The 25,430-nt window shown below is 32.8% G+C and overlaps 2 protein-coding genes across 3 annotated transcripts in view; one reads left to right on the top strand and one right to left on the bottom strand.

Moving 5' to 3' along the window:
• Hspa4l (heat shock protein family A (Hsp70) member 4 like) overlaps positions 1-25,430 on the top strand; it is a 47,014-nt gene that overhangs the window by 13,091 nt on the left and 8,493 nt on the right. For both annotated transcript variants that reach the window (XM_076864310.1, XM_076864311.1), the window contains exons 4-16: positions 9-131; positions 3,046-3,145; positions 3,525-3,658; positions 5,258-5,502; positions 5,872-5,948; positions 7,040-7,191; positions 7,640-7,746; positions 9,747-9,880; positions 11,583-11,782; positions 15,869-15,967; positions 18,050-18,187; positions 21,584-21,709; positions 21,990-22,097. In XM_076864310.1, coding sequence (XP_076720425.1) covers positions 9-131; positions 3,046-3,145; positions 3,525-3,658; positions 5,258-5,502; positions 5,872-5,948; positions 7,040-7,191; positions 7,640-7,746; positions 9,747-9,880; positions 11,583-11,782; positions 15,869-15,967; positions 18,050-18,187; positions 21,584-21,709; positions 21,990-22,097 — 1,743 coding nt within the window. The remainder of the gene's footprint in view (positions 1-8; positions 132-3,045; positions 3,146-3,524; positions 3,659-5,257; positions 5,503-5,871; positions 5,949-7,039; positions 7,192-7,639; positions 7,747-9,746; positions 9,881-11,582; positions 11,783-15,868; positions 15,968-18,049; positions 18,188-21,583; positions 21,710-21,989; positions 22,098-25,430) is intronic.
• The window catches only part of LOC143405900 (uncharacterized), a 38,958-nt gene continuing 21,617 nt past the window's right edge, over positions 8,090-25,430 (bottom strand). Inside the window, exon 3 of the mRNA XM_076864315.1 lies at positions 8,090-8,175. Coding sequence (XP_076720430.1) covers positions 8,146-8,175 — 30 coding nt within the window. The 3' untranslated portion in view covers positions 8,090-8,145. The remainder of the gene's footprint in view (positions 8,176-25,430) is intronic.

The following is a 25,430-nucleotide window of genomic DNA, read 5'->3' as shown; positions in this document are numbered from 1 at the left end:
GGTTTAAGGTGCGGTATCTAGAAGAAGACAGACCTTTTGCAATTGAGCAAGTTACTGGAATGCTGTTGGCCAAGCTTAAAGAGACTTCAGAAAATGCTCTGAAGAAACCAGTGGCTGACTGTGTGATTTCAGTAAGTTTTACTTCAGTAAATCATATTTTCTCAAGAAATGTTAATCCATTAATGATAATGTGTGTGAATTCCAGCAACTCAGGAGGCCAAGGCAGAAGCATTTCAAATTTGATGCCAGTCTCAGCAACATAATGAGACCCAGTCTCAAAATATACAAAATTTTTTTAAAAAGGACTGGGGTTGTTGACGCACCCCTGGGTTCAGTCTTGTGCCCCAAATACTAAGGTATGCATTACTGGTACCACTTAAAGACTTTTCCCAAATAACACCTAACTTCCCATGTCTGAGGACCTTAATGTTTTATGGCATAGGTTGCAAATCCCAGTTGGGAATCTGAAATTGTGTATATTATGTGTATATTATGTGAATGTAAGGTTGTTTTGGTTTTTGTTTTTATTGTTGTTTTGGTATTGGGGATTGAACTCAAGGGCATGTAACCATTGAGCCACATCCCCACCTTTTTTTCAATTGTAAGACAGGATCTTGCTGAGTTGCTAAGGCTGGCCTTGAATTTGTGATCCTCCTTCCTTGGTCTTCCAAGTTGCTGAGATTACAGGCATGTACCATTGTGCCCAGCTGGAAAGATCTTTCTTGAAGGACTTTTTTTTAATCTCATGTGCTTTTTTAAAATTCATACATTTTGTACAGGATGGTTTGTTTTGTTATGGCTTATTGGTACATGCTTATCATTTGGTCAATTTTCCTCCTCACAAACCTCCCCTTACCCTCATCTTTGCCAGAACCCCGCCCCCTTCTAACCTATTGATCTCTTTTAAGTATTCTAAACAATAAATATAATTGTTTACCTTAGCTTAGCTCTTGAGACCCCATTGAATGTAGTTGGTTTTCAGTTTACATTTTTTCACCCAAATGTGAATATTATTAAAACTTGGCTATATAAATCTTTTTCAATAGCATTTGGAAATTTTTATGAGAGAAAAACATTGGAGTTTAATATTTATTTTTTAGCCATTTAAAACTGGTAAATAAAAGAGATTACTATTGTTTGATTTTTGCTATTTTAAACATTTTATATACATTAACCTTTTTTTGTCACAAACACACTTTGAAGTAGATATTATTCATCCCAATTTTATGCCTAAAAATAAACATTTAAAAAAAAACGCAAGGCAACTAAGGCAAGGTGGTGCATGCCTGTCATCCCAGTGGCAGAAGGATTGTAAGTTTGAGGCCAGCGTTGGCAACTTCATCAGACTGTGTCTCAAAATAAATGAAAAAGGGCTGGGGGTGTAGCTCAGTGATATAGTTAGTACCCCTGGATTCAGTCCCAGTTGCCAAAGAAAAAAGTTGTGTTTTTTTTGTTTTTAATAAAAATTGAGGTGTAGGGATAGTTAATTCCTAAGCCCATACTTACAACTTTTTAGTTAATATTTATTGTCTCTTGGATGTATATGTCAGAATGGTGCACATTTTTTTAAAAATCCATCTTTAAGTTCAAATTCCTTCTTAATTTCACTGTACTTTTACTTTCATGTCAGAACAAAGTAATACAAACTTATGCTTAACTTTGTGGTTAGTAGTGCAATGTGAGCTCTACATGGGCAAGTTAAATGAATATTAAATGAATCATACACTATGATTTGTATTTTTGTCAATAGCAAATCAGGGTAAGTCAGCTTTTCAAACAAAATTCAGGGTCTTTCCTTTTGTTAACCTATTATGTTATTTTATAAGTGTCTTGTGTATGGGATGTTGCAACATGAGTTCTAAAATCAGTTAAATGAAATTTGTAAATTCAAAAAATGATAAAATTTGAGGGGCCCCAATTATTTTGTACATGAATATACTTAAATAGCCTTTTAGAAATTTGTGACCTAAAAGTCCTTCTTAGTTTTGACAGAAGTAAAAATATATAAATCTTTATAAGCTTTAAGTCTGAATTTAATTTTTAGTAGAAATATATTTGTTTCTTGGTGATTATAAAAGAAATATATATGTTCATCATAACTTTGTCATAATATGTAATTCCTCTCCTTGGAAGTAAGATCATTTTAAACTATGGAAATTTTATTCTTTTTAAAATTTGTTTTAATTAGGATTTTTATTCTTTAAGTTATGCACACGCACACAAACACACACACAAATGAAATTGTGCTATATGTATGCCCCGCCTGCACACACACACACACACATACCCCTTTTAAATGCAGTAATGATACACCATGACTGTGCAAATCTGTTTCTACATAAGATTCTGGTATAGAGATATATGTTGAACTTAATTTTAGCAATCTTTTGAGTTTTCAATTTTTCATTTATTAAAGATGAACAAACATTGTTTTAATAGTTGAGTGTATTGGTCTGTTTTTCATTACTTTATCAGGATACCTCAGCCAGACTAACTTGATAAAGAAAACGAATATCTTAGGCTAAAAGTCTATAATGAGGTGGCCACATTAGTTTGGCCTCTGAGTGCCCAACAGTGTCTTGGCAAGAGTGTTTGTGGAAGGCAGGCTCACATTGCTAAACTGGAAGCCAAAGAGATTGGGTCCCACAGTTCCTTCCTAGAGCATGTCCCCTCATTGACCTAAGGATCCCACTAGGCCCCACCTCTTTAAAGGTCCACAGTGAGAACTGAGTTTCCAACACATGGACCTTTTGGGGACAAGCAACACCCAAATCATAGCAGGTAGACTAATATGGCATTGTTTAAATTAATAGAATTTTGGCAGTCCTGCCATGTTACTAATTACTTTTAAATTAGTTTTCATATGTTAAGTCAAATCTTTATGGTACAGAAATGGTCAAACTTAAAAAAACTAGCACTAGTATTCTTCCTCATTTATTTAATTAATACACTTTGTCTTAAATTACACGCAACTTTTAAGTTTACATATTCAAATACTAAAATCTACTACATCATACTGATATACTTATTGTTTTTAAATATCAGATTCCTAGCTTTTTCACTGATGCCGAGAGAAGATCTGTGATGGCTGCAGCTCAGGTTGCAGGCTTAAATTGTTTAAGGTTGATGAATGAAACTACTGCAGGTAAGCACACACTCTGTAATTTGAAAGTCACTGTAAGAAAAGTACTGTTAAACAGTTTTTTTCCAATGAGTAACAACATTTTTCTTTTTCTTTTTTATAATATGGTGATTCTTATAAGCCAGTAGCTTTGGAATATTACATTTTGGCAGAGGTTAAATTTGTTTTAATTGCTTTAGATTAGATATGATTATTATACAGTTGTAGATAGTAGGGAAAAATTTAACTTTGAAACTAATAGTAAATATTAGGGAAAAAATTTAACTTTGAAACTAATAGTATATATTACTGTACTGTGTATTAAAGTACAGTAAGTGACTTATCTCATGTTTTCCAAGTAATTGCTATACTAGAATTAACACAATTCTTTGTTCTTACACAGTTGCACTAGCATATGGAATTTATAAACAGGATCTTCCCCCGTTAGATGAAAAACCAAGAAATGTAGTATTTATTGATATGGGACATTCTGCCTATCAGGTCTCGGTTTGTGCTTTTAACAAAGGAAAACTTAAAGTAAGTAAATAAATGATTTGCTGTATTAACTTATTATTAAGAGCACAGACTATATAGAGAACTTTAATGACTGGGCTTAAGTCTTGGCTCTGCCCTTTAAAAACTGTGACCTTAACCTTTCTAAACTTTAGTTTCTTTGTCTAAGGATAATATCAGTAACTGTCTCCTAGAATTTTTGAGAATAGAGCGAGTTAACACATAGGAAATGCTTGGAAGCCTGGCATATAGCAGAAGCTATATGTGTTAGCTATTTTTATCATTATTACTTTATTGTTAAGGTGTTAAATCTGCTATCTGGGAACATAAAGTATCCGTAAAGAAACTTACAGGAACTACTTTCTAAAATAATTCAAATTGTTTTTAGGAAACTTTCTATTTTCTATCTGGGAGTCCTTATAGTTATATTCTATAATATAGCATTATTAACCTCATGTTTTTATAATCTATATTTGGTTTTATATTTGTTTTCATGTTGACTATTTGTCCAGATTTAGGCAAGTTCTCTCCGTTATGCATGTGAGTAGTGTACTTGGAAGATAAAGTGTTTTTGTTTATCCAACGCTGAAAGAGCCTTTTATCCTGCAGTATATAGTACTATAACAACATCCCTTATAATTCACAAATTAAAGGGAAATAAACGACTCATGCTAAATATGGAGTTGTTTTTTATGTGAATTGGTTTAATTCTTGACCTTTAACCTTAAATTTTAACTTAATTTAAAAAGCATTTTCTTTCTTTCCTAAGCTTTTCTCTTAGCTACCTTAGAGTTTAGTGAACTATAATTTGAAGATCAGAGAGCTTTTTGAAGACCACAGCCCTTCTTTCCAGAAGAATGCATGCTTGTTCTGGTTACATACCAAGATAATTTTGCATAACACTGGACTTCATAAGCAGTCTGCACATAAATTTTCCATGCTAGTTTGTTGATTAGACATCACTCTCAGATGATGCTCACATCCTTTTGTGATGTTCCCATTCCGCCTTCACCCGCTCTTGTGAAGAAAGAGCTGAATCCCCAACAGTGGGTTTCACTTTTCAGTATTATCTCTAAGTGTGTACTTATTTTACCCTCGGGCGGGCGGGAGGAGGGTTCTTTGGGGTTGAAGTTCTGTGGCTCATCCCTTCTACAAAACTACTATCTGGGAGCCTATTGCTCATAAAACTTTTCAAAATTTTGTTTCTGCTTACTTCTTTGCTCCCTAAAGTATTCTTAGGTTCTTATATTCTTATGTTGGAAAAATATGTTTTTTAATTTAATTTTTTTAAATGCCTAAATCCTGACCTGTTAACTGACCAATATTATAATATGAGTATCTTTGGATTTTCATTTTTTTGGGTGTTTTGTTCTTGTGTATATGCTTAGAACTTTTCCTCTCAAAGTTGATTTTTTGGTTCAGTATTATTGTAAAATCAAAGGATGTGAGGTAATGAAATTTTAGATGTGATCAGTTATTTCAGAATTATTATGGTATGGATCTAACTTTTTTGACAAGTTCTTTAACTTTGTTTTGTTATAATTTTAGAGATTTTTCTTTTCTCATTTTTTTCTTTAAAGAATCTATTTCTCAAAATTTAGTTTTGCTTTTTTAATTAAACAGGTCTTGGCTACTACCTTTGACCCATATTTGGGTGGCAGGAACTTTGATGAGGCCTTAGTAGACTACTTCTGTGATGAGTTCAAGACCAAATATAAGATAAATGTAAAAGAAAACTCTCGGGCCTTGTTACGTTTGTATCAGGAATGTGAAAAACTCAAGAAGCTAATGAGTGCAAATGCATCCGATCTTCCACTAAACATTGAGTGTTTCATGAATGACCTTGATGTTTCTAGTAAAATGAACAGGTACCATGTATTTTTCAATTTGAAAATTGTTTCCTTATTATGTTCAGATCACATCAGATTTGGGGAGAACGGGGTTGTGCCAGGGGGTTGAGACAGGGGGTTGAACTCAGGGGCACTGGATCACTGAATCACTTTCCCAGCCCTATTTTGTATTTAATTTAGAGAGAGGGTCTTATCAAGTTTCATAGCGCCTCTCTTTTGCTAAGGCTGGCTTTGAACTAGTGATCCTCCTGCCTTAGCATCCCAAGCTGTTGGGATTATGGGCGAGTGCCACCTTGTCCAGTCACATTTGATTTTTTAATTGTTATTTTAGAAGGTATGCTTAACTTTTTATCCAAATATAATGAGTTTTGTTGTATTTTCTCACAGGGCTCAATTTGAACAATTGTGTGCTTCCCTCTTTGCCAGGGTTGAACCACCTTTAAAAGCAGTAATGGAGCAAGCTAGTAAGTGAAAATTGTTTTACTGTCAAAACTGTAGCATGTGGTAAAAGCAAATAAAAACTTCACTTTCTTTAGAAGACTTGTATTTCTCATTTTAGATTAAATTACTTATTCTTTAGTCATAATATAGGACACTAGAATTCTGAGTTTATGAAAATATATCCTTGATCCTTTGATTGTTTACATCATAAAGCCAGTGTTCTGTTTGGAGATGTGAGTATATATAGAAGATTTTTAAATTGCCCATTTAACTTTAATTATTAATTAAATCATGGGGATATGATTACTTTTATTTATTTAATTTTGGTGGGCAATTAAAAATACCTTCAATAAGTCTAGTAGAGGAAGGAGAATGCAAGAGGGGAGGGAGGATGGGAGGGGAAAAAGGGAGGAATCATGAACTGAAACTGATTTCCATGTAGGTATGAGTTTGAACAGGATGAACCCAACTACTATGTATAACAATAAAGCTCTAATAGAAAAGGAAAAAAACCTTCTACAGAGGATACTGGGAATGTAGCTCAGTGGTAGAACACTTGCCTGGCATATAGGAAACCTCAGTTCAGTCTCCAGTACCACTCATGTGAGTGCATGCTCACACACAGTCATAATTTAGCTGGGTGTGGTGGTGCACACATGTAATCCCAGGTACTTCAGAGGCCAAGGCAGAAACAAGCAAATTCAAGGCCAGCCTGGGAAAGTCAATAATACTTTCAAAATTAAAGGAATTGAGGATGTAACTCAAAGGTGGAATGCCTCCTGAGTTCAATTCCCAGTATCCAAAACAAAACAAACCAGAATGAAACCTCCTACAGAAGTTTGTAAGGTGAAAGTGAGAAAATTGAAGGAGGCTGACTACATTTAAAATATAAGAGGAGCTTTTCTGACCTATGATGACTCCATCATCTGGACCAAGTCCGGTATATATGACATAGATAAGACATTAATTCTGCCTTCAGTTGTTAACATCTGCTATTTTATCTTCTTTTGAGCATAGTAAAATATTTACCTTTTAAAATCTACTTTCCAGTGCCATCTATTAGCAGATTTTGAAGGTATCTTACTTTTCTCATTGAAAAACATCTTATTTCCAGACTTACAACGGGAAGACATAAGTAGTATAGAAATTGTAGGAGGAGCAACGCGGATTCCTGCAGTGAAGGAACAGATCACGAAGTTCTTCCTTAAGGACATCAGCACCACCCTAAATGCTGATGAAGCTGTTGCAAGAGGATGTGCATTGCAGGTTGGTTATTTTATTCCAGAATGTGAATTTTGCAAACATGGGTCTTATGTCTGAAAAGGGGGCCTTTTTAATATAATGTATTCCTACTACATAACAGCCTAAAGTCATTGGAATTATTCCTAATAAGTTTCTGTCGTTCTCATTCATATTGTTGAACTCTAATAAGATTAATATGCCTGTAATTACACTGAAAGAATGCTGATTTTATAAATTCTTGGAACTATGCCCGTTTAAAATTCCTTGTAGAGATTTTTTAATGTTCTTATTTCATTTATTTAAAGTTACATAAGAAGTACTCTGGCCCTTTAAAATTTTCACTAGTCATTACCAAAGGAACAATTGTTTTTAAAATAACAGTTTTATTATAAGGACTTTATTAGGCAGTTCAATCAGGGATAACTCTTGCTATGTATTTACTGATATAAGTATGGTATACTTGTTATTTCAGTGTGCAATTCTGTCACCAGCATTCAAAGTGCGTGAATTTTCTATAACAGACCTGGTTCCCTATTCAATTACATTAAAATGGAAGACCTCTTTTGAAGATGGAACTGGGTAAGTTTTTTTTTTGTTTTTTTTTTTAAGAGCTTATCCCAAATCTTTATAACCTACTTTTTCTAAATTAGACGATTAAGTCCACTTCTTAAAATTGTGTTAAAACTTTCAAAGTGGTAAAAAAAAAAAAAAAAAAGAATGTAAGAATGATGTAACTTGTAAGCCATGTGGGCATATGTGCATATCAATTTTATTATTTATATCTTATTATGATATAATGCTGATTTACAAATGAAAATCAGAATCTAAAAATGTTAAAAAACTTGGATTTCCTGTAACCTAAGTCCCTTACCCCATTTTATAGGTGTAACCATCTTTAATAATAAGAAAAGAGCTGTCCCAGGTCTTGTCTTCGAATATCCACAGATAAAAGCATGCTTCTATTTAGTACACATAAGATCACCTGAACATCTGTAGTGCAGCTTGTTTCTTTAAAAAAAAAAGAAAGAAAGAAAGAAAAAGGTACCTTTCCATCTGAACAGAAAATAACTCTTCAATAGTTGTGTATGCCTTAATAAATTGAACCAGAACACTACATTAAGTCACATTTCTACTATATTTCAAGCACTTTTATTAGCTTTGCACACATATCCTTGTCCAGTTTGGAACATCTGAAAAATAGCAGTAGGAGGAGAATTGTTGAGCCAGAGTATACACACTGGAGGATTATAACTTGCAAGGCAGTTGAATGACTTTGTTTTGACATCAGTTTCAAAGCAAGAAGTATTCTGTAAAATTTAATATCATTTAAAGTTATAAGTTATCTAGGAAGAAAATTATAAGAAAAGCATAGAGAGCTAAATTAGAAAGTAAATGAATCCAAATAAGTACAGTAAAAAAAGATATTGGTAGGTACTTGAAAACAAGGATGGAAAGTTATATAAATCGAAGTTTTTCAAAGTTTGTGTAAGTAAGGTATTAGGATCATCATAGTTTTAAAAAGTGAGTTTCTGGGCTAGTATAAAGTATAGTCTTAAACCTCATTTAAGGAATGGGAATTGTGTGGATTTTAAATTTTTTTGGTCAAAAAAAAAAAAAAAAAAACTTCCTGGTCAGGTGTGGTGGTGCATGCCTATAATCCCAGTTTCTCTGGAGGCTGAGGCAGGAAGATGGCAAGTTCAGGGATAGCCTCAGCAACTTACAAGGCCCTAAGCAACTTAGTGAGATCCTGTCTCAAAATAAAAAAAGGACTGGGGATTTAGCTCAGTGGTAATGTGCTCCTGGGTTCAGTCCCTAGTACCAAACAAACAAAAAACCTTCATGTATTTGGAGAGGGAGGTAGAAAATACTTAAAAGGACAATATTACACCAATTGAGAAAACTGGGATTTGGATGATAGAATCAACAGAGAAATATACCTACTGAGTATACATTCATACCAGATAAGTGATCTTGTTGAGGAGAAAATGCCCAAGGAGAGAGTGTGTACATTCACTCATAATAAGACAAAGGGGTAAAATGTTAACAGTACCTAATCTAGGTAAAGGATATGCAGTATTCATTGACTATTCTTCTGTTTTTGCATCCTTCTTTGAGTTTATTTCCAAATAAAAGGGTTTTTTGTTGTTGTTGTTGTTTTTTTTTTTTTTTTTTTTTTTTGGTTACTTTTTTGTTGTTGTTTTTGTTTCTTTGTTTCCTTAAGGGAACAAGAATAAGAAGGGTTTTATATGGTAATTATTTTGGAAGTCAGTGGGCAGGGCTCAAATATCAACCAGAAGAAGAAAACCTATAATCCCTACATCTTTAACCTAAAATATGCATATTCTCAGGAAAATAGTTATTCAGGCAATTTTTCCTTTTAGTAGTATATAATTGTCCTTTTATGGCAGACATTCTGAAAACTTGTCAAAATTCATGTTTGTAATAAGCAAAGTAGTTTTTTAACCTTTTTCATAGAGGTCCTTGGAGTTGCTGCATGTGAATTAAGAATGAAATGGATCTGTAATTAGGTTAATAGGCACACTTTTTGTTTTCTAAATGTCTTTCCCACTGTATTTTAGGGAATGTGAAGTATTTTGTAAGAACCATCCTGCCCCATTCTCAAAAGTCATTACTTTTCACAAGAAGGAACCATTTGATCTAGAAGCATTTTATACTAATTTGCATGAAGTGCCTTATCCTGATCCAAGAATTGGTAAGAGAACTTAAAATATTTTTTCCATGAATTTTTGGCCTTTTATAAATAGTGTGGAATCAAAGAAACAAATGGATGTTTCAGCTAAACCAGCTCTGGATTTTTAAAGATATTTGTACTTTTTTCTAAATAGGCACTTTAGTGCTCGGTTTATTTCTAAGATGACAACAGGTTTGAGTATTCTTAATTCATTTTGACTTATTGGCCTGCAAACATTCTGTGAAGGTTACTTTTCATTGAAAAACTTTTCAATGAAATTAAGGTGTGCTGCTAGACTGAATTTATATTCTTATTTTAAACTTTACTGGCAACAACTACAATGAATATTATTAGATTGACATGAAAGTGGGAAGACGATAATATCTATTTTCATTGAGTATTCTCTTCAGTTAATATAAAAATGCAATTTAATAGCATTTCAAAGAGAAGGAATAATTAAGTTTTTAAGTTTTTCTATATTGATAACTAAAAGAGAAACTATAGCTTATTTCATATATGTCATTTAAAGCATACAAACTATTGAGTGTTATATTAGTTTGTTACACTGCTATAATAAGTTCTGCAAAATAGATGGCTTGAACAATACGAATTCATTATCCCAGTTGTGGGAATGAAAGTCTGAAAACAAGGTATCCGCAGTTGTGGTCCCTTCTGAGGGCTGTAAAGGAAGGATCTGTTCCAGGCTCCTCTCCTTTATTGGTAGATGACCTTCTTCATATTGATATCACGTCTTCTCACATATGTGTATGTGTGTTTCCAAATTTCTCCTTTTCATAAGGGCACTGCTCATACTGGATTAATGACATTCATTTTAATGACCTCTTTAAAATCCCTATCTATACAGTTGTGTTCTGAGGTACTAAGATGGTTAGAACTTCAACTTATGAATGTTGGGATACAACGCAACTCATCAAAAGGTTATCTAGATTTTTTTGCCATCCAGTTTTTTTGCCTGATATTCTCTCTTGCACTGTGTGTATCATTAATTTTGTTACAGGAAAAATACAAAAAAAGTGGAATTGCTTTATGAATTAACCAGGTTGATTATGATTTATAAAACTCAAAAGTTAAGAGGTAATGTATGCTAGGCTTGCTAGTGCACACTTATAATCCTGGCAGCTTGAGAGGTGAGGCAGAAGGATCACAAGTTCAAAGCCAGTCTCGGCAAAAAGCAAGAACCTAAGTAATTTAGTGAGACCCTGTCAAAATACAAAATAGGGAAATAGGGCTGGGGGTGTGGCTCAGTGGTCAAGTCCCCATGAGTTCAATCCCCAGTTACCTCCCCCTTCCCCCACCAAATAAAAGGGTAATAATTTGTTTTTAGACTCAGAAATTGGATTTAGCTTAATGGCTTCAGAGTACAAGTGTTAAAATGTATTGAGAAGTTAAATATTGCCTTTGAATTAAATTTTCCCAGGTTAAAATAGTAACTCTTTTTCTACCATTGATTATCTTGAGCAAGTTAATCTTTTTCAGTCTTAATATCAGGTTTGTTATGATATAAAGAAGATAGTAATGGGGAAAGCACCTTAGTAATTAGTATATAATTGTTTGACAAGATCTTAAAGATAGTAGTAAAATTAGTGAATAAAGAATTGAATGAAAGGTTGCTTGAGGAGTAGCTCAGGTCGACTGCTTGTCTAGCATACGCTGAGGCCCTATCTGAAATTCATGTACTGATCAAAGCTCTTTTTTCCTTAAGGGAGCTTCACTATTCAGAATGTTTTTCCACAGTCTGATGGTGATAGTTCCAAAGTGAAAGTTAAAGTTCGGGTTAACATCCATGGCATCTTCAGTGTGGCTAGTGCATCAGTAATTGAGAAGCAGAATTTGGAAGGGGATCACAGTGACTCTCCTATGGAAACAGAAGCTACATTTAAGAATGAAAATAAAGATGATGTGGTATGTAGAAATTCTGTCTCAAGATTTCCCTAATAATACATACAATATCTTAATTATAACTGCTATTCTGATGGTTGAATACATTAATTTCTGATATTTTGTTTTGAATTTCTGCTATGATCAGTGAAAAACTTAGATTTCTATTTAAATGATACGTATTTTTGACATTGTAATGCACTTTTCAGGAGATTTGTGCATCTTTCATAACATTAACATAGAACATGTGAGTTTGAAATTATTTTTTCTAAGTTCTTCATTTCCATTAAAAGTATAATTTGCTGTGGCTAGGTATGTACAGATAAAACCAATTCAAAATCACTTTTGCACTGTACACAGATGCATACAAATAGACTTCTTCAGGATTTAGAGGATATCTGCAAAGGAATATGCTATATATTCAATAACATTCAAGTAAAGATTAAAAGTTATGTTACACTGAATTGATTCTTAGTGTACTTATAAATGAAGGAATCTTAGGGGAACTTGATTATATTTCATTACACAAATTGTTTTTAGTGGTATTTGTTAGATTTTTTTTCCCAGTCATATTTGAAGATCTACCCTAGATTTTCTTGCCTTCTACCAAGAACTTCCTATAAAGACTGTGGCATCCCCCCTCATCATGTTGCTCATGTACTATCTATTATTACATATTCCTTGTTTAAATTGAGGAGGAGGAAGTGTCCTAGTCTATTAGTGAAGACTAATCCCTTATGAAATTTTTCATAAGGGATTTCTAAGTAGATGTTCCTAAATATTCTTTTTATGATTTATACATTCAAGGGGGAAAGAATGGTAACTAATATTATGGATCATATATTAAGCATTATTGAATAACACATGTTATCTATATAATCTCTTTTTAAATCTCTACCATAGCTGATAAAATAGGTGTTGAATAAATCGTCAATTTATTTTCTCATACTTCATGATAATAAAGGTATGATTTTAGTATATTTTGTAGAATACAGCCTATGTGCTTTATTTCTTAGAAACATTAAGATTCTCTGGGATTTCTCTTTAATTTTATATCTAGAAATTTTTTTAAAAAAAGCTTAAATATCCATTATAAAGCCACCCCCCAAAAAAATATGTACCAATTCAAAGCAGAATCTTTTTTTTCCATTTTAAACTAAGATAGCTCTGATTTTCCTAAAAATTGATACACTATATATATCTGAGAAAAACTGATACCTCTCCTTACATTCATTATGTAGTCATACTAAGAAGTTACCTTAGACCATGTAACAGAACCAGGAATCAGAGCAACTGTCTGTTGTTCATCATGCTAATGTATAACAATTTAAGTATTTCCCAATTCGTGTCCATTTGGGTTTTCTATTTATTTTTTAATTTAGTTGTAGATGGACACAATACCTTTATTTTTGTTTTGTTTTTATGTGGTACTGTGGATCGAACCTCATGCCTCACATATGCAAGGCAAGCGTTATACTACTGAGCCCCAGCCCCAACCCTATTTATTTACTTTTTTAATTAAAATATTTGTATATAGTAAAGACTCTTTAGGTGCTTCAGACCCATTGATAAATAATCTAGAAAAGAGGTTCTCACCAGTGTATAAACTTACATATTAGTCGTAAAGGACAAGCAAGAAGCAATGAGCTAGCATGTAAATATAAAGGAAATTAATGAGGATGCATGGTAAAACTACCTGTGATAGTGATGAAAGTTTACTAGGAAGGAATAGGTATACTAGCCTTGAAGACGGAAAAGCAGTTTGTACAGAAAAGGAGTGGGTATTTTTATAGCAGAGGAAATGGCAAGTACACAGGCCACAAAATGGGAAACGCTTGTGTTTTAACAAATAGAAAGGTGACTGATGCATAGGATATAAGAACAGAGAAGGGGACAGTGGCAAGAAAAAGTGAAATTGAGAAGGTAGATCAAGGGGAAAATCTTTATAGTTCATGATAATGATTCTGGATTTTATTCTTAAGTGCTGTGCTTTTTTACTTATTCAGCAAATAACAAAAGAGTGCCTGAAATGCATGATTGGGTATATAGCAAGGAGCTCAAAGATGATCTCAATTCCCAGGTGTTTAAAAATCACAGAAGCCAGAATCTAGAGATTTCATTAATTCTCCCACTATTAATAATACTCCTATGAATATTCTTTTTAAAGTCATTACAAATGACCACCATTCCATACTAATTATAAGATAATTTTTGTACATCTATGTAATTTTTTCATATACATATATACACGCATATGCACATGAACTAAATTATCATTATGAAGGATAACATCATACATTCACTTTTGGACTTGGCAGTAGTCATGATATAGATCTAAGAACCTTTGCATATATATGTGAACTTAGTTTTTATTCTTGCTAGCATGACTAAGAGATTGCAGCCCTCTGGCCTTTCTGTCATCATAACCACTAAGGACCATTCAAGTCTTAGCCATTATAATGACTTTCTGGTAAGCTAAAATAGCATTGTATGTGTCAGTGGCTTATAAGAAAATACTAAAGACCCATTTTTAAACAAATAATGTGTTACTGATGCCCTTGGCAGAAAAGAGGATGATGCTGTAAAAAAAAAAAAAAACAACAAAAAAACACAACAAAGGAAAACATTAACAAGTAGATAAAGTAATTCAGAAAGTTGGATTCTAAATGTCAAGAAGTTTTAGAAATACATTTACCATATTTGGCTTAATTATTTTTTTCTGTATAGTCAAGAGACATAACTGAGGATGCATGGTAAATTACCTATGTGATAGTGATGAAATGACGATAATGATGAAATAATCTCAACAGAGGAGGTTATTTTTTTCAATATGTACAAAGTAAAAATTTTAAGCAATAAAGCAGTGTGACCACTTAGTTGACAACATTTTTGTCTAACATGTTAGCATTAATAAAATATTTGTGTCTTATGTGGCCCCAACTCTGTACTTTTTCAACTCTTAACCATCACAGGATCTGGGGAGGATCTAGTGTTACAAAGAAGGTCTTAGAACATCAGAAATAATTGCTCTTTTAACTCAAAGAGTCGTCTGCTAATCTATTTTTCTTTTTTGCACCAGTGACCATTTATTCAAAAAAGCTTTCTGGGTATTATATATTTGCTCAATTCTAGATACAGAAGACCTAAATTATTCGAATCCCTATGTTCTAAAATTTCTTAAAGATGTTGGTGAAAGAAGGGTCCTTAGGAAAATCTGTTATTTACACTTATTTACCAAGTGGAGAGTCCATTTTGAGCAGGGGATGTAGATTGAAAGTTTATTTTTCAGACATAATAATTTCATATTTAGCTAGACATGATAGCACACACCTGTTAATCCCAGGGAGAACCTGAGGAAGGAGAATTGCAGATTTGGCACCAGTCTCAGCAACTTAGCAAGATTGTTTGAACATTAAAAAAAATGCTGGAGGCTGGGGATGTAGCTCAGTGGTCAGGGTGTCCCTGGTTTAGTCCCTAATACCAAAACAAAAAATTAATAATTCAGAGACATCTTTTATGTAGTTTCAATGAGTTTCCTTCAGTATTTTGTTACATTTTTAACATATAGATTGAATTTGTGAAATAAATTACATATCTTTTTCACTTTATCTTTCCATTTTCTTCCTTATAATCATTTTTCTTGTTAATTTGAACATTCTCTTTCTTTGTAAGCCAGGTTCTTATAAGTTTAAGAACAATTTTCTGTTGTGTTTTGCAATTTATTGGGTCACAGGTGAATGCAAACAAGATTTGTTCATATGGCATTAAGTACATCTTTTTATTTTACTTATTAATGGATTTGTTTTTTGTTCTCATTTGAGAAACATGTTCTCACATCTCAAAACAGGCTTTTGAGCTCTAAGGTAGTTTCTTGTTTATTTGTTACTGGGAATAACCCAGGGGTGCTTTGCCACTGAGTCAGATTCTCTCTCTCCCTTTTTATTTTATTTTTTTTTATTTTGAGACAGTGTATGAACTTGAGATCCTTTTGCCTCAGCCCCCTGAATTGCTGGGATTATAGGCATGCAGCATAGCCACCTAAAATAGTTTATTTTTTAAGAAAATTAATAAGACTCCACATATATTATCAGTTATATATTTTCTTTCCAGGATAAAATGCAGGTTGACCAAGAAGAAGGAGTTCATCAAAAAGTTCATGCTGAACATACCCCAGAAGAGGAAATTGATCATACAGGAGCCAAAACAAAGGTTTGATTTTCTGTTTCTATAGTTTTATCTTTTGAGATTGATTTTTTGAATTATTTCCTTTATAATGATGGTTTACATATTGTCCCATCTTCTGAGATATGGAACATATAAAAAAATTTTAAATTCAACAATAAATATACCACTTAATGGTAAGTTTGAAATAATACTTGAATATTGTATGAATTGAAAACTTGGGACTTGATGGGCTAATACATTTCATACTTTTAATGTTAGATTTATGGGAAATTATGGAAAACTTACAGCCAGAATGAATATATTTCAATTTTAATTATTTGAGGCTTTATAATATGACCCTAATAATATGTGTATAATCGTATTTTTCACAGGAAAACGGAACAAGATATTTCAGTAACTTTCTCATTAAAAGTCATACAGTAGGGCTAGTGCTGTGGCTCAGTGGCAGAATGCTTGCCTAGCACATGTGAGGCACTGGGTTTGATCCTCAGCATCCCATAAAAATAAATAAACAAAATAAAGATATTGTATCCCATGTATAAGTAAAATATATACATATATATATATATTTTTAAAAAAAGTCATACAGTGTCAGAAAGCTTGAGGTGAAACAAGTCAGATGAAGGAAACTTAAGTTTGCAGTGCTCTGCAGCTTACAGTTAACCACTCCAAGTGTTTGCTGCATAGAATATTTCTTTTTGCAGAAACATTTTGAAATGTAAAATTTGAAAGGATAAATTACTCCACTTTCTTCTTCTTCTTCTTTTTTTTTTTTTTTTTTTTTTTTTTTTTTTTGGTACCAGGGATTGAATCCTGAATCACTGAGCCACATCCTCAGCCCTTTTTATGAAATATTTTTACTTAGGAACAGGGTCTCTCTTAGTTGCTTAAGAACTGAAATTGTTGAGGCTAGCTTTGAACTTGAGATCCTTCTGTCTCAGCCTCCTAAGCCACTCAGATTATAGCTGTGTGCCACCATGCCTGATCATTACTCCACTCTTTGAGAGTAATTATTATACCATCTAGTCATTACCTTAAAAAAGGAAAGTTCGATTGTGGCTATAACTATTCTATTATCTTCAACAGATTGTTCTAAATTGCACAGAATACATAATCTGTATTGGTTAGCTGTGTAAAGCCCCTCAGGTTTTAAATCTAGACACTCTAAATTATTTAAAACCTGAAAACTGTTTTTCTACCTTTTCCATTTTAACCTTTTTTTTTTTTTTCTTTTAACAGCTTGAGATACAGTTTGCAGACTATACAATTCACCCTTTTTAAGTATGCAGTTGAGTGATTTTTGGAATATTCATGGAGGGTGTACCACTGTCATCATAGTTTCAGGCCATTTTCATTTCCTCCAAAACAGTGCTGTACTTATTGTTAACATTAATACTTCATTCCCCTAACCTTTTCTCTGCCAGTCCTAGGCAATCATCAATGTGTTTTAGTTTCTATAGATAAGTCTTTCATGGATATTTCACCTGAATATAGTTACTGATGTTTTCCTGCCCTAAGCTTGTTGTCAGTGTTCATCCTAGTTAGTAGGGTGTGTTAATAATTCATTCCTTAAAAGGACTTAATCATATTGCATTGGATGAACATATACCACATATTATTTGTCCTTTCATTAGGAGATGAACATTTGATTTTTTTTTAACCACCATGAATACTGCTGTTAATGAACAGTCATGTACACATTTTTGTATGGGTGTAATACCCAGAAATGCAATTGTTGGGTCATACAGTATCTCTGTGTTTAAGGTTCTGAGGAGCTTCATAGTTCTCAAAAATCACTATGTTTTACAGTCTCACTAACAATATATGAAGATTGTAATTCCTCCACATCCTCACCAATACCTGTTGTTTACTTTTTTTAAATGATGGTCATCATAGTGTGTGTGAAGTAGCAGCTCTTTGTACTATAGGTTTACATTTATGACCCAATATTTCTTATGTAGAACAGAATTATTATTGTATTATTTTTAAAGTATAATAGTAGTAGTTGTTTGACTTTTACATTTTTGTTTCACCTCTAAAATTACTCTTAAATTTATTTTTAAGCTAGTTTTAGAAATTTTCACTTTTCTTACATTTTTGTTTCAGACAGCACCCTCAGAAAAACAAGAACGATTAAATCAGACCATTAAAAAGGGAAAAGTCAAGAGTGTTGATCTACCTATCCAGAGTACCCTATGTAGACAGCTGGGGCAAGATCTTCTCAACAGCTACATTGAAAATGAGGTATATAAATCTGATTGAATTTTGAAACGTGGTGGTATATTCTGATATTTTATAGTCAGTAATCTCCAAATTCTGGGTAAAAAGTGAAAAATACCTGAGGAATTATTAATTAGATCATTCACTCACATAATTTTTGACAAAATACTGAACTAGATTAATATCATTTACAATAATTTTATATTATTTATATGAAAGATAATACTATATCCTCTAAAGAGAAGAACCTTTCTGAGACTCGGGATTCTCGCCCCCTTACGTTCTGTCGTTAGTAGAAACACCAGCACATGTCACATGGTGAAGTTATGAGCAACTCCATTTTTTTAAATGCATATCCTTTGAGATTAAGGTTCTAGTCATGTTTTCTGACTTTAGTTGAATAGATTTTAAAAATCTGTTTTCATTAACATTTTCTTACATGTTTAATACTAGTCTCTTGAGGTAACAAGTTTTATTTCTTCATCAGTAATTATATAAGAAGTAATTTATTTTATTTTTTTAGTGGTGGTTCCTAATTTCTTCAAGCTTGGCTGGCATTAAAAGGTCAGTCTCAAGAGTGCCTTCTATTTTACCACCAGCTGTATGTTATTTTAACAAGAAATTTTGACTTTAAATACTTTTTTGTTGTGTACTTACATCAAAAGCACATTTTGTGTGAAGTAAGCATTTTTTGAGGTCTTGTATTATGTCAGGAGGCTAATTTTCCCAAAGGAAAGAATTGATTGGCAGGTATCGTATATGACATTTTTCTTAGTTTTCAATCTTTATTTTAAATTATTTATGTCAATGCATTGTAGTTTATAAAGAGCTTATGTTTAAAATACCACATTTTTCTTAAAATGACAATTTTGTTTGTTATCTGTAGATTATTAGTTTTTGATTATAATAATTTTTGCTAACAACTTTAAATACTTTTAGTATCTTACTATTCCTCAAAACAAATATATGAAGCATAGCTTTCCATTTTGTAGATGAGAAAACTCAGGCCAAACTATACTAAGCTGCCCAAGGTTAGAGAGTAACCTTTGAATTCAGACTCTCCAAATCTCAGCATCAGTCACTTAGTATCCCCTACTGAGACTCACATTCATTCAATACCAGGCATTGTACTAAATATTTTACATAAATTACTCAGTCTTACTAAAATCCCAGTAAGTTACAATTCCACACTTTATTTTAGGATCAGAAATTGGAGGTTAGGTGACTTTGTTGATCTCAAGCTAATAAACAGGGAAACTAGGGTGTGAACCTGAATATATATAAATGACACAGTCTGTTTTATTCAGCAATTGTTTTAAAAAATATGTTTTTGTTGTTGGAGGTGGGGACAATACTTTTATTTTCTTATCTTTATGTTGTGCTAAGGATTGAACCCAGGGCCTCACATGTGCTAGGAAGCACTCTACACTGAGCTACAACTCCAGCCCCTTATGCCAACGATATGATTCTATACTTAGAAGACCCAAAAAATTCCACCAGAAAATTTCTAGAACTAGTAAATAAATTCAGCAAAGTAGCAGGAATACAAAATCAGTCAACATCCATAAATCAAAAGCATTTCTGTATCAGTGACAAATCCTCTGAAAGAAAATGAAAACAACCCCATTTACAATAGCCTCAAAAAACATAAAATACTTGTGAATCAACCTAATGAAAGAGGTGAAAGACCTCTATAACGAAAACTACAGAACTCTTTCAAAGAAATTAAAGAAGACCTTAGAAGATGGAAGATCTTCATTGTTCTTGAATAGGCAGAATTAATATTGTCAAAATGACTATACTACCAAAAGCATTATGCAGATTAATGCAATCCCAATGACATTTCTCATAAAAATAGAAAAAGCAATCATGAAATTCATTAAAAATACAAGACCCAGAATAGCTAAAGCAATCCTTAGCAAGAAGAGTGAAGCAGGTGGCATCACTATACCAGACCTTAAACTATATGTACTCTACAGAGCAATAGTAACAAAACCGGTGTGGTATTGGCATCACAGTAGACTGGTAGACGAGTGGTACAGAGTAGAGGACACAGAAACTAACCCACATAATTACAGTTATCTTAAATTAGACAAAGGCGCCAAAATCAAGCATTGGAGAAAAGATAGCCTCTTCAAGGAATGACGCTGGGAAAACTGGAAATCCATATGCAACAAAATGAAGATACTCACTTGGCAATTCACACATTTTAAAAAGTATATAGTGATTTTTGCATATAACAATATGAAGTTTTAAAAATTATGCTTTAATATAGCATAAAATTTGCCATATTAACTGTTCTATTTATTTATTTTAGTTATAGTTGGACACAAAACCTTCATTTTATTTATTTTATGTGGTGCTGAGGATCGAACCCAGGGCCACGCACGTGTGAGGCGATTGCTCTACCGCTGAGCCACAACTCCAGCCCGATATTAACTGTTTATAAATGGACAATTCAGTGTTATTTTTTATTTTTCTTTTTTTAAAGAGAGAGAGAGAATTTTATTATTTATTTTTCTTTTTAGTTTTCGGCAGACACAACATCTTTCTTTGTATGTGGTGCTGAGGATCAAACCCAGGCCGCACGCATGCCAGTTAAGCATGCTACCACTTGAGCCACATCTCCAGCCCCAAGTGTTATTAATTATATTCACAATGTTATGTGAACATCACCACAATTTTCAAAATTTTTCATTGCCTCAAAACAGAAATTATGTAACCATTAAGGATTAACTCTCCCTTCTTCCCTTCTCCCATTCCCCTGCACTGCTTTCTCTATATCTGAATCTACCTGGTCTAATTAACTCAGAGTACTTGTCCTTTTGTGTTCACCTATGTTGTTGTAGCATGTACCAGATGTTATTCTTTTTTTTAAATATTTTCTTAGTTGTAGATGGACACAGAATATATTTTTATGCGGTGCTGAGGATTGAACCCAGTGACTCTCACATTCAAGGCACTTGCTTTACCACTGAGCTACAACCCCAGTCCCTATTTCATTCCTTTTTAAGACTGAATAATAATTCCATTGATTGTACATTCATTTCATTTATCGATGGATCTGTAAATGGACACTTGAATTGTTTTTATTTTTTTGGCTATTGTGAATAATTGTAATTAACAAATACTGTTTTGAGTCGCGGCTTTCATTTCCTTTGGGTATCTTTGGAGGAATAAAATTCTAATTCTGTGTTGTGTTTTTTATGGAACCTGTCAGTTTCCATGGAGGCTGCAGCATTTTACATTCCCACCATTAATGTGTGAGGGTTTCAGTTTCTCCACATGTTCATGAATACTTATTTTCGGTTTCTTAAAATATTTTCCTCTTAATAGGTATGAAGTGGTGCCATTATGGTTTTGATTTGCACTTCTCTAACATATGTTCTTACGACAGTTAATTTGAAACTTTTTGAATAGGGGAAGATGATAATGCAGGATAAGTTAGAGAAAGAAAGAAATGATGCTAAGAATGCAGTCGAAGAATATGTATATGATTTTAGAGACAGACTGGGCACTGTCTACGAAAAATTCATCACTCCAGAAGTAAGTCTAAATTTCATAATCTTTGAGAGCTATTTAAATCTTACTTGAAAATGTCAGTATGGATTATATTGATAAGTGTACCAAATTTGTTATCAATCTTCCTGAGCCTTCGGGAATATAATTCTTTTCCAAATTAAAGCATGGTGAAAAACATGTTAAGGAATGAGTCAGAAAAATCATAAATTTAACTTAAAAATATCCTGTCTTTCCTTGATGACTTTTTTTTTTTTTTTAAATCGGGAAAGCATTTGTAATCACTCTCTCTTAAATGTATAACTAGGACATGAGTAAACTTTCTTCAATACTGGAGGACACAGAAAATTGGCTTTATGAAGAAGGAGAGGACCAACCTAAACAAGTTTATGTGGATAAGCTTCAAGAACTAAAGGTAAAGATTTTGAAGTTCCATATTAGGGTTGAATGATATATTTGGTTCTTAAAAATTATGGTATAAAGGCAATGTACTTGTTTAGTTAAATTTATTTTTAATTGACAGGTAAAATTATATATATTTAAAGGTGTACAACATGTTTATATGCATATGAATATATATATCTTAGAATGGCTAAATCAAGAGACATGAAAAATTGTTCTATTTGTGTAATATGAATTGAATTGTATTCTGTCAAATATAACATTGAATAAATAAAACAATTTTAACTTAAAAAATGGAAAAAAGGAAAAAGAAACAGGTTGAATTAATATTAATATGTTTCATTTAACACACTTAAAAAAGTAACTAAATCAGACTTGACAGATGCATTACTTAACATACTTTTTTGTGATAACACTTAAAAATCTACATAGTTTTCAGATATATAATATTGTTATCAGCTGTGTTCTTCAGCTTATCTCTCATCTAATTGAAGTATTGCATTCTTTCAACATGGTCTCCCCATTCGTCCCTCCGTCCAATTGGTGATCACCATTTTACTATCTGCTTTGGAGTTGGACTTTATAATATAGACCCATGAGATCATGCAGTATTTGTCTTTTTTCCCTAGCCTATTTTCACTTAGTGTAATGTCCTTTGGGTTAATTCAAGTTGTTCCAGGTGATTGGATCTCTCCCCAGTACTGAGGATCTAATTGAGCTACATCCCCAGCCCTATTTTGTATTTTACTTAAGACAGGTTCTTGCTGAGTTGCTTAGCGCTTCTCTGTGGCTGAGGCTGTTTTTGAAATTATGATCCTCCTGCCTCAGCCTCCCAACCACTGGGATTACAGGCGTGGGCCACCATGCCTGGTTGGATTTCCTTCTTTTTAAGGCTAAACCATACTACATTTCTTTGTCCATTCATGAATAGATTTTGTCCCTTTTCTTTTCTGAATAATGATGTAATCAATATGGGAATGCAGATAATCATTTCAATATGCTGATTTTATTTACTATGGAAATATGAGAAGTAACTAGTGCTGTGTAACTGAGATAATATATAATAATAATACTAAAATGTGTTTAAAAAATGAACAGAATCAATCTTTTGCATCTATGTATTAGTGAGTTGTCTTTTTAAGAAGCGATAGAATTATCAAGTTGATCCCTTCCTACTTGTTGGAAGAATCACCCTTCACTTCTGTGATTTGGGGAGTAATAACACTCTGGCCTGTTGTATTTTTGCAGTGCAGCTGATGGAAAAACCAAGCAGCCAAGATGTCAGAGATAGCACCTCTGCTCTTGAATGTCCTTTCAGAAAAAAATTTAAACTTGGCTACCATGTCTGCCTTTCCTAAGTCATGATTTTGAGGAAAGACCACTGTTGGCTTCTTTGTCCATGCTGGCTATGCTGTGCAACCCTTTCCCTATTCTAGAAAAAAAATACCTCTACGTTTTATTGGAAGGATGAAAAGAAATTTTAGTCATTTTTTGCAAGTGTGGATCTTTGAGTTACTCTGATGTGCATATGTACTACTTAGGCTATTATTGAAAAGCAGATTCTGATTTAGCAGATATGAGAGGGGCCCGTGGTATGACATTTCATTAAAGCCTCCAAGTGATGCTGGTGTTGCTGGTTTATGAACCACTCTTTGAGTAGCAAGAAATTACATAGATGCTAGTGATGTGATTAATAAGGATTTTAGAATTTGGAAATTACAGCCCTTTAAGCACTGGGGATAGTCGGGTAAGAAAATACAAAAAGATGTTACTTCAAAGTAAAAGAAATTAATAATCATGCAAAAATTATTTTCATGCCAATAAATTATTTCCAAAGGGAATAGGTAGCAACTAAAAAAATCTGTTTATATTAGCAGAATTAAGCATTATCATAGTTTATATTCTCAGTGATTTCTTTTTTTTTTTTAACATGCAAATTAATAATCATGCAAAAATTATTTTCATGCCAATAAATTATTTCCAAAGGGAATAAGTAGCAACTAAAAAAATCTGTTTATATCAACAGAATTAAGCATTATCATAGTTTATATTCTCAGTGATTTCTTTTTTTTTTTTTAACATGCCACGTCCCTAAGGGAAATGTACATTAATTTTTTTTTTTTTTTCTTTTTCAGTACTGGGTGGAGCCCCCGGGCACTTTACCACTAAGCTACATCCTGGTCCTTTTACTTTTTGTTTTGAGACAGGGTCTCCCTAAGTGCTGAGGCTGGCCAACAACGTGCACTTCTCCAATCTCAACCCCTCTAGTAGCTGGGATTACAGGCATGCGCTGCAACACCTGGCCCGTTTTTTTTTTTTTTTTTTTTTTTTTTTAATATTGGGAAAGCCAAGCAGCCGAGGCCAGTGGACATAATTGCGAATCTTAGCAGTACTTAACCTTGATTCTTTGCCTTAAGTATATTAACAAGCCATAGAAATGAATGTTAACAGAATTTTTCACATTTCTGTGGTGGTAGTGGTGGTGGTTGTTGTGCTGGGCCTTGAACATGGGGCCTTGTTTATGTGAGGCAAGCACTGTACCAACTGAGCTATATTACCCAGTCCCTTAGTTTTGTTTTTGAGGTGACCTTTAAAAAAGTGAAGTATCTGCTCCTCTTTGAAAATTAAATTCACTGAATGCATTATGATATCCTGGAACAGAGGTGAAATCTGGATAAAGACGGGGATTCTGTTCAATATTAACTTGTCAGTGTTGAATTTTTTTTTTTTTCAGATTTGACAAATGTACCATTAGAGGAAAGCAGTGATAATGGTTGGCTTTCTATTATTTTAACTTTTCTGTAAATCTGAAATTACTGTTAATCTACTCTCATTTTTATCTTAGTATATAAAAGAATTTAAGAGAAAATAGTTTTTTGTCCTTCATGTGCTTCCCTTTCAAAAGTTTGTGTAGGTGGTTTTAACATTGAGAAACAAATTGAAGCACTTGGAAGAGAAAGAAATTAGAGTATGCATTTTAATCTAATGATTTTACATATATATATATATATATATATATATACGCACACATATAAACGATAGCAGATATTAACTGTCAGTAATCATGTTGCATATACAGTTACATGGTTATAGAGTTATATTAATTTTGAAACTAAGTTTAAAATCCATGAATTCTATATGTACTATAATATAGTCCTTATGGTTTCTTTCTCTAATAGTTTTGTAAAGTATTCTCACCTATCTTTGAAAAAAAAAAAGTAAGTTTTGATTGGGACTTTGGATTTAAATAAGAATCAAGAGGTAATTGTATAAATGAGAAAGAAATAAGGTGCTTGTTAGGCATTCTTCCTTAACAATGAACAAAAGCCAGTGGAAGTACTTCTTT

Source organism: Callospermophilus lateralis, chromosome 8, assembly GCF_048772815.1.
Source record: "Callospermophilus lateralis isolate mCalLat2 chromosome 8, mCalLat2.hap1, whole genome shotgun sequence".
Taxonomy (NCBI): domain Eukaryota; kingdom Metazoa; phylum Chordata; class Mammalia; order Rodentia; family Sciuridae; genus Callospermophilus; species Callospermophilus lateralis.
Note: the sequence above shows the minus strand (reverse complement) of the source record. Positions and strands in the feature narration are given on the sequence as shown.